Raw genomic sequence first — 10,350 nt, forward strand, 5'->3', positions numbered from 1 at the left:
CTTTAAGTCTTTGAAGAAAGAAATTGAGGAGGATACCAGAAAATGGAAAGATCTCCTCTGCTCTTGGATTGGGAGAATCAACATAGTAAAAATGGCAATTCTACCAAAAGCAATCTATAGATTCAGTGCAATCCCCATCAAAATCCCATCAAACTTCTTCACAGACATTGAGAGAAGAATAATCAATTTTCTATGGAAAAACAAGAAACCCAGGATAGTCAAAACAATCTTATATAATAAAGGAACTTCTGGAGGGATAATCATCCCTGACTTCAAACTCTATTACACAGCTACAGTATTGAAAACAGCTTGGTACTGGCATAAGAACAGAGAAGTAGACCTATGGAATCAAATAGAAGACCCAGATATTAACCCACATTCTATGAACACTTGATTTTCGACAAGGGAGCTAAAGGTATGCAATGGAAGAAGGAAAGCATCTTTAACAAATGGTGCTGGCATAACTGGATGTCAACCTGTAGAAGAATGAAAGTAGATCCATATCTATCACCATGCGCAAAACTCAAGTCCAAATGGATTAAAGATCTCAACATTAATCTGACCACTTTGAACCAGATAGAAGAGAAAGTGGGAAGTAGTCTACAAGATATAGGCACAGGAGACCACTTCCTAGTTAGAACCCCAGTAGCACAGACAATAAGAGAATCAGTGAATAAATGGGACCTACTGAAACTGAGAAGCTTCTGTAAAGCAAAGGACACTGTCTGTAGGACAAAAAGGCTATCTTCGGACTGGGAGAAGATCTTCACCAACCCCTCATCAGACAAAGGTCTGATCTCCAAAATATACAAAGAACTCAAGAAACTAGACATTAAAACTTTAATTAACCCAATTAAAAATGGGGTGCTGATCTGAACAGAGAATTCTCAACAGATGAACTTCAAATGGCCAAAAGACACTTAAGGTCATGCTCAACATCCTTAGCGATCAGCGAAATGCAAATCAAAACCACTTTGAGATACCATCTTACATCTGTCAGAATAGCTAAAGTCAAAAACACCAATGATAGCCTATGCTGGAGAGGATGTGGAGTGAGGTGAACACTCATCCATTGTTTGTGGGAATGCAAACTTGTGCAGCCACTGTGGAAATCAGTGTGGCGGTTTCTCAGGAAACTGGGAGTCAACCTCCCTCAGGACCCAGCAATTCCACTCTTGGGAATATACCCAAGAGATTCCCTATCATACTACAAAAGTATTTATTCAACTATGTTCATAGCTGCACTATTTGTAATAGTCAGAACATTGAAACAACCTAGGTGCCCCTCAATAGAAGAATGGTTAAAAATGGTGTGGAACATATACACATTAGAGTTTTACTCAGCAGTAAAAAACAATGACATCTTGAATTTTGCATGCAAATACATGGAAATAGAAAATGCTTTACTGAGTGAGGTAACCCAGACCCAAAAATAGGTATATGGTATGGACTCACTCATAAGTGGATTCTAGCCATAGTTAAAGGTCTTTGAGTCTATAATTTGTGATCCTAGAGAAGCTAAATAAGAAGGTGAACCTGAAGAAAATCATATAGTTATCCTCCTGGATATTAGAAGTAGGCAAGATTGCCAGGCAATCTTGGGTACACGGGGGGTGTAGGGGTGCAAGTAAGGAAAGATGGTTAAGGAGAGGGGAGAGGGGGAGGACTGGGGATGGCTTGGGGGGAATGATAGGTGGGAGGGAGGATTGATGGTCCTGGGAGCAGGGAAGTTTATATCTCAACTAAGGGAGCCATTTTAGGGTTTGCAAGAGACTTAATTCTGGAGGGGTTCCCAGGCCAATGAGAGGTTCCCAGATTGTACTCTGGGCAGCAGAGGAGTGGGTGCCTGAATTGGGCTTGGCCCATAACCATACTGATGAATATTTTGCATGTCACCACAGAACCTTCATATGGCGATGGATGGAGATAGAGACAGAGGCACATATTGGAACACTGTACTTAACTCCCTAGGTCCAAATGAGAAACAGAGGGAGGGAGATCGTGAGCAAGGAAAGCAAAATCAGAGGGGCCTTCATCTGACGATGGATGGAGATAGAGACGGAGACCCACATTGGAGCACTGGAAGTCAGGACCTCGAAGGGTGCGTTCACCCACTGATACTAGGGGACTGATCGAATGAGAGCTCACCAAGGCCAGCTGGACTGGGACTGAACGAGCATGTGCTCAAACCGGATTCACAGAATGTGGCTGACATGGGTGCTGAATGAGCCCCCAAAGTCCAAATGAAGACTGAGAAGCCATTGACAATGGCACTGGGTCTTGTTTAGTCTGCATGGACTAGGTTTTTGGGATCCTGGCCTGTTTGGATGCTCACCTTCCTGCATTTGGAGGGAGGGGGGAGGAATTTGGATTTCCCACAGGGCAGGAAACCCTGACTGCTCTTGAGAATGGTGAGGGAGGAGGAGAGGGAGTGGGGGGAGCAGGAGGGTATTGGGAGGATGGGAGGATGTGGAAAGAGTGTTTTCGGATACTTGAATAAACAAGTCTAAAAAAAAAAAGAGGATTATGGTATGTATTCACTCATAAGTGGATTCTAGCCATAATTAAAGGTCTTTGAGCCTATTATTCGTGATCCTAGAGAAGCTAAATAAGAAGGTGAACCTGAAGAAAATCATGTAGTTTTCCTCCTGGAGATTGGAAGTAGACAAGAGTGCCAGGAAACCTCGGGTGCATGGGGTGGTGGTGGGGTTGTTGGAAGGGGAGAGGGTTAGAGAGAAGGGAGTAGGGAAAGAATGGGGAAAGCTCGGGCGATGGGGATGGGGGGGAGGGAGGAAGGATGGATATGTGATCAGGGAAGTATTTATCTCAACTAAGGGAGTCATTTTAGGGTTTACAAGAGACTTGATTATAAAGGGGATCCCAGGTCCAAGGAGAGATCCCCAGATTGTTCTCTGGACAGAGGAGAGGGAGCCTGAACCGGCCTTGGCCCATAACCATACTGATGAATATTTTGTATATCACCATAAAACCTTCATCTGGCGATGGATGGAGATTGAGACAGAGATCCACATTGGAACACTGGACTTAACTCCCTAGGTTCAAACGAGAAGCAGAAGGAAAGAGAACGTGAGCAAAGAAGGCAAGACCAGAGGGAATCTTCATCCGCTGATGGATGGAGATTGAGACAGAGACCCACATTGGAGCACTGGACTGAGCCCCCAAGGTCTAAATGAGCAGAAGGAGGGAGAACATGAACAAGAAAGGCAGGACCGTGAGGAGTGCGTTCACCCACTGATACAAGGGAACTGATCTAATGAGAGTTCACCAAGTCTGGTTGGACTGGGACTGAACGAGCACGTGATCCAACCAGATTCTCTGAATGTGGTGGGATTCTCTGAATGTGGCTGGCACGGGGTCTTTCTGAAAAGCCATTGACAATGACACTGGGACTTGTTTCCTCTGCATATACTGGATTTTTGGTATCCAGTCTGTTTGGATGCTCACCTTCCTGGACCTGAAGTGAGGGGGGAGGAACTTGAACTTCCCAAAGGGCAGGAAACACTGACTGCTCTTAAGGATGGAGAGGGAGGAAGAGAGGGAGTGGGGGGAATGGGAGGGTGTTGGAAGGAGGGGCGGAAATGGAAACTTTTCTAATTTAATAAAGTTGGAAAAAAAGCAAAAAAAATAAATGTAAATGCTTAACTGTCTGATATCACTAATTTGAATTAGATTGGCTTGGAGCTTTTAATAGATTTTTTTATCTAAGCTCATTTTTTTTATCTAAGCTCAGATAAATCATTTTTCTGGTCAAATAAAGATATAACATATAAAAGACTTCTTAAAGTACATATTTAACTTTGTGACTAAGTGGTATGCCTCACCAGAAAGCCTTAACCAAATTCCTTAGTTCTATCATACCAGAAAATCACCAACGAAATGCCTTGACACTCCCTGTGGCTACAGCAATTCAATGTGAGGTTCTTGTCAGAATATGTCTAATTTAATTTTTCATTTGTATTACATTTCTATAGAGAATCTCTCTGTAATAGTCATCTATATTTTCACACAACCCACAGTCTCTGTAGTAGTTGATATTCTTATAGAACTCCATTCTCTGTGTTAGTTCATATTCTTTTTCCTTTTTATTTCAAGACAGGGTTTTTCAGTGTATCTCTGGCTGTCCTGGAACTCAGTCTGTAAATGAGGCAGTCCTATATAATTCACAGATATTCAATTGCCTCTGTCTCCCTGCTTAATGGGATTAAAAGCAAGCTTCACGACATTCAAGCAGTTCATATTTATATACAAACACCCATCTTGCAATTATTGGGAACAATTCTCCTGAATTTTACTCTGTTTCTTCAGAATTCTGTTTATTTCTCCTGCATTTCTTTCTTTTCTTTTAAATATTTTATGTGTATAGTGTTTTTGTTTATATGAATGTATATGTGCTATGCACATGCCTGGTGTCCTTGAAGGACCAAAGAGGGCATTGGGTCAGAACAAACTGCAGTTACAAACAGTTGTGAGTTACCTTGTGGGTTCTGGAAACCAAATCTATGTCGTCCGCAAGGACTGCATGTACCTTTACCCTCTTAGACATCCCTTCTGTCCCCACACCCATACATCTCTTCATAAGATACACAATGGTTACAAAGTATTCTCTGCTTCATTCATTGTATGGCCTTATAAAAGCCACACAATCATTTATTCATCTACGTAGCAGATGTATAGAGAGATGCAGAGAGGTAGAGATAAGAAGTAGAGGTTTTATTTGCTATTTGGAGTTGAAATTACAAGAGCATGTGTCGACTATATCCGTAAACATTAAGCCAGAGAGGTTTTGTTTTTAAGGAGTAGATTTCCTCCTCCTTTTATTGGTATTTGTATTTTTATACATCATACCATCCATTTGAGGCAAACAGGGAAAATGACCAAGCATTACAATGACTCTTTGTTCTTTCGTCTGTAGTTGAGAAAACAAAAGGTTCTTAAGAATGGTGTCTTAGACATAGTTCCAGATTCAGGGAAAAGAAAGCAACAATTTCAATGAAATTCATAACAAATATAAATGTGTTAATATAGTATCAGAATTGATGGGCTTGACACAACGCACAGAGAAGTAGGCCTAATACAAACTCAAATAATTATAAAAATAAAATCTCACTCAAATAAATTATGCACTTCCATCACAGGTTTGGAGCTAAAAGCCTAAATGAGAAACATTCTCAAAAAGACACTGAATAATTCTTGATACTTTGGCAGTGCTGCCAAAACCACAATTTTTGTCATCTTTACCATTTTAAAAACACATCTAGGTAATAAGACTGTCAAATCAGAAATAGTTCTAAAGATGGTTTCCATGAAGTGAGAAAGAAATTTATTACAAATAATGCACAGATGGGATTGTATAGCCCAACAGAGTATTAGTCTCCCATAGATAATGAACACAAGCTTGAATTTAAGTTTATTAAGGCCCAAAACAGGCACACAAAGATTTGCAATTCATGTTGAGAAGAAAAAAAGATGGATAGTAGAAATTATGTTGTTGTCATAGACATAAAAAGGAAAGAAAAAAGAATGGAAGTAAGGTAATGAAAAACACACAGAAAACCAGTGGGGATAGGGCTATGGGAAGTGCTACTGTTTTAATTAACTTGTGATTCTCTTCAAGGTTTTCTTCACAGCCAATTTGACATCTTGGTTCCGGAGACTGTAAATGAGAGGATTCAGCATGGGCACCAAAAATGTATAAAACACTGAAAAAAATTTTCCCTGTCCCACAGTCTCAGCAGATGCTGGCTTGACATAAGCAAGTAGCCCAGATCCATAGAAGAGACTAACAGTTATGATGTGAGACCCACATGTACCCAAGGCTTTGGACCAGCCCTTACCTGATGACATATGAATGATATTGAAAAGAATCAAAACATATGAGACTAAGATAATGAGCGTACACAAAACGATACCTGTGCCCACCACAGCAGTACTCACGAGCTCATTTATATAAGTGTTACTGCAGGAAATAAGAAGGACAGGGAAGATGTCACACATGTAATGATTAATGATGTTGTTTTTACAAAAGTTAAGCCTAATCATTAAGCCTGTGAGGACCATGGCACTAGAAAACCCTATCAAATATGAACCAAACATCAGCAGACAACAGATTCTAGGCAACATGATAGTCTGGTACAGTAAAGGCTTACAAATGGCCACATACCGATCATAGGCCATGGCTGTCAGCACATAACTTTCAGAGTTGACAAAAAAGCAGAAGAAAAATAGCTGAGTCATGCATCCTGTATAAGGGATGATATTTTTCTTTGAAACAAAACTCACTAGCATTTTGGGGGTAAAAACAAATGAATAACAAAAATCAATAAAAGACAGATTAAAAAGGAAAAAGTACATGGGAGTGTGAAGTTGTGAATTCAGGAAGATAAGACTCATTAAGCTCAAATTACCCACCACTATGGCTGTATAGTTCACCAAGAACAGGAAAAACAGGGGCAACTGTAGCTCAGGTTGGTCTGTTATTCCCATAAGAATAAACTCAGACACTGAGGTGTCATTTTCTGTAGCCATTTGCTTCATGGGTGACATCTGTAAGAGTAGAAGATAACACCATCAAGCAAGTCATCTTTGGCTGCAGAGAGGTAAACTGATATTATTGGTTTATAAGCTTGGGTTGAGGAAATACATAACAAGCCATAAGAAGATCCCCAATTACTCAAGTTGATTTCTGAAGAGTACCTATTTCCTCTTATAATACTTATACGATGTGTATCTGTCCAGAAAGCATGCAGATAAACATCCTAATTTTTAATGTAATTCTATCTGTTTCCTTAGCCTTTATTAAAAGCTAAAACTGCGAAAGAGCAATACATAAGAACTTTCATGCTGTAAGTTTGATTTATATACCTTTGTGATTTAAGTACATAGTCAACATAAAGATGATTTTGCACTTACCTTCATTCACCCAGAACAGGCCTCTTTCTTTTGAAGCTCAGAGAGCCTTCCTTCTTTGCTTCTTTACTAAGAGTTCCAGATACCCAACAATAATAAACAAAGTTATAGACATCAGCACAAATGTGTATATGAACTCCTAGAAGAATCACCCAGAAAATTTCTGCTTGAGGATTTCTTAACAAATTTGTTTTCACAGACACAAGATAAAATGCAGTCTTATGTAAGTCTCCAAAGCATTACCTCACTCAAATGAGAAAATTAATTAAGATCATGGGTTGGTATTCTCTTCTTTATTATTTCCTCCCTGCTGGATCTGTGCCTTGAGAGTGTTAATTAGTGAGTTTGTGTTAGCATTCTGTGCCAGAGAACTACACAGGATCTTTTGAGATTCGAAGTTCTCAATTTATGATCTTCCACCAGAAGTACCTAATTCCTTTGACAGAGTTGTGAGCATTCCTCTTTGTCTTTCCTCTATGTTTTGTACAACTCTACAAGAAGAGTGTCCAGGGATGTGCTGACTGCCATTTGTAGCTTTCCTCTGGTCATCTATTTTTGTAATAATGCACATTAGATCTATAGTTTAACAGTGTGCAAAAAAATTCTACAAAGGCTTTGAAAAGAGAGAAACGGTCTCCCAAATCAGCCTGCGTTTATACTCACCCCTCTCCACTCCCTAACTGTGAATCTACACTTCTCTAGACTTGCTTATATATAATTGTATCTGCATGTTCTTTTGTAAACCTATAAAATAGACTCAGGTAAACAGGGCTTGAGTTATGAACCAATGGTAGTGTTCTTATAAAAGTCTATTTGGGTATATTCTGAAAAAAAAAACAATAAAAATTAAATAAAATTAAAGAGGTATCTCCTTGGGGTTTTGATAAACAGATGACACATGAACTGTAATAGATACAATAACTGCCAGTGATATTAGTTGTTTCATCCTTTTTCACATTCTTGTTCAGATACATGAAGTTTCTATCCTGGTCACATTTGAATAAAATACATTTTTAGTGTGGTGTTGCTGCCCTTTGTAGGAAAAAATAACAGCATGCATGGCCACTTTATATTCCAAGTATATCTCTCCTCTCCATCACCCTCGTATTTCACTTGTAGTCAATAAAACTTCTTTAGACATTATCAAATGTTCTGTTGATCACCACGGAGATTAGAAAGGGAGACTCTGACATGGTAACTACATTGAATAAAGAACACTGGAAGACTGAATAAAAACTTGTCAATAATAACCTATTCACTTTCAAACAGTCAAGAATGAAAATGGAAGAGCAGATAGATTAAAATAAAACACAGTTTAATACTGTAAAAAACTAGCAAATTCTCTACCAATTGTTTACAACATTTAGACTCCTCTCAGAAACAAATGAGAATTTCTAAAAATGTTAGTGTTCTTTATTTATAAGGATTTTGCTTTACTGATATAAATTTATCAAAATTTTAGTGTTCTATCCATTGAAATATTCAGCATTGTCTTCATTATTAATTTCAATTATTTAAATAGATGCTTACTAATATGTTCTTTGATTTTTCAAGTCCTTATCTTTAAAAAAATCTTTGAATATTTAGTAGCAATTTATAAATAACGTGAAAGGTAAGTCCAAAACCTGTATTTTATATGAAAATATTTACTTTGTTTTCTTTGCTTTGTTTTATAGTAAGCTTCTTTGTCAAATAATAGTTTAATCTTTGAAAGTTTTATTAATTTTTATAAAAATATTGATAAGGTCAATCCATAACTACTTCCCTCCAAAACCCTTAATATCCTAACTCATCTTTCTTCCAGCTTTGCATCCTCTTCTTTATTGTCATTAATAACCCATAAATCCAGTTAGTGCTATATATCCACATATGTATTTGTGGCTATTGTCTAGGATATTAGCAATCTATCGGTAGTTAGTTCTTAAAGAAAGTATACTTACTCTTCAACTGCCATCAATTTTTAATATTTACTCAGATAAAAATTGATCTCAGGGGTACTTTTCCCCTTCCCAAACACTGATATGAAAATGATTACTTAAATTTCATTTATTGTAGGAAAAAAGGACCAACAAGTAACAAAATTATTTGTGAATAAATATAAAAAATAAATGGTACCCTATGTGTCTGACTCACAGCAATATACCAAAGTTAATGTAATCACAAATATAAAGGGTTGTTCACTAAAATTTATTTTATGGTCAATAGACAAAGTGTTTAGTTAATACTTTCTACATATCTATATCTATATCTACATCTATATATATTTAAAGACCTATGCATCAAGAAGGATGTTGTATAATAGTTATCTCAGGGCAGAAAAAATGTGATGGTTTTCTCCATATCTTAAAGTAGTATGCTTTTATCATTTCACCTACTTCTTTATTTGGTGTTCATATATTTTCCATTTTTTTATTATAAACACATTTTTATATTTTGGGTGGGGGTAGGTTTGTATTCATGCACAAACAAGCCATAGTTCACATGTGAAGAACAGAGAACAACTTGTAGACATGAGATATCTCAAAGAGGACACTAAGAGAGACATACATGGATCTAATCTACAAAGAGAAGAAAAAAGGACAGGATCTTGTGAGTAAATCAGAGACATGGGGATCATGCCGAGAGGGTAGATGGGGAGGAGCAAAGAAGACAGGGGAGCAGAGAAAAATATATAGCTCAAAAAATAAATGAAATAAAAAGACATTATCAAAAAATCTCTAATATTCAAAGGGTAAGAGTTCAAAAATGACAAAGGCAGAGGCAAAACAAATATAACTCAAAGTCAGTATCTGGGAACCCTAGTCATTTGTAGACCTAAGAAGAGCATATGGAAATTCTTTCTACTCTCTTCAACAATTCCTTATATATCTAAAGTTGTTCTGAAGTTTAAAGTAGGTAAAACATCTTATAATTAGTTACATTTAGCAATTCTATAGTTTACACATATTTCAAAGAGTAACAGAACTGTGCTGTTTTTTGGGATTTTGTTTTTCACTTTTTTTAATGGAGTGTGCTGGATGTCTCTAAAATTTTGTTCAAATGACTGCAGAATCTGGAAAAGTTGTTGCTGCTATTAGTGCATAACATACAGCTATTATTGGCATATTGCTATTATTTTTGGAAACTTTAGCTGTGCTGTTAACTTTGGAACAAAGTATCCAAGTTTACCATGTTGAGTTGGTATTGTACAGGAATTAACAGCCATATTATTCTAGAAATTTTGAACTTTTTTCCATTTGTACAGGGATAATACACTGTATTAAATATATAAGGTCTTATCTACATGGGTTTGATTACAAAATCTAATAAAGTATTCTCTAAATAAGCAAAAAAAGTGAGAGTCTCTTTCCACCATGTAGGTCAGAGGGATCAAACTCAAGTTGTCAAATGATATTAACTATTAAGCCATTTCTCAGGCCTCAG

General features: G+C 37.4%; 1 protein-coding gene across 1 annotated transcript; it reads right to left on the bottom strand.

Moving 5' to 3' along the window:
* Positions 1-5,613: 5,613 nt before the first annotated feature.
* Positions 5,614-6,564, bottom strand: LOC125389012 (olfactory receptor 8C8-like). The gene has a single exon (XM_048417409.3). The coding sequence runs from the start codon at positions 6,562-6,564 to the stop codon at positions 5,614-5,616; it is 951 nt and encodes a 316-aa protein (XP_048273366.3).
* Between the last annotated feature and the right edge of the window lie 3,786 nt (positions 6,565-10,350).

The sequence above is a fragment of the Myodes glareolus genome, chromosome 4 (genome assembly GCF_982192425.1).
Source record: "Myodes glareolus chromosome 4, mMyoGla1.1, whole genome shotgun sequence".
NCBI lineage: Eukaryota > Metazoa > Chordata > Mammalia > Rodentia > Cricetidae > Myodes > Myodes glareolus.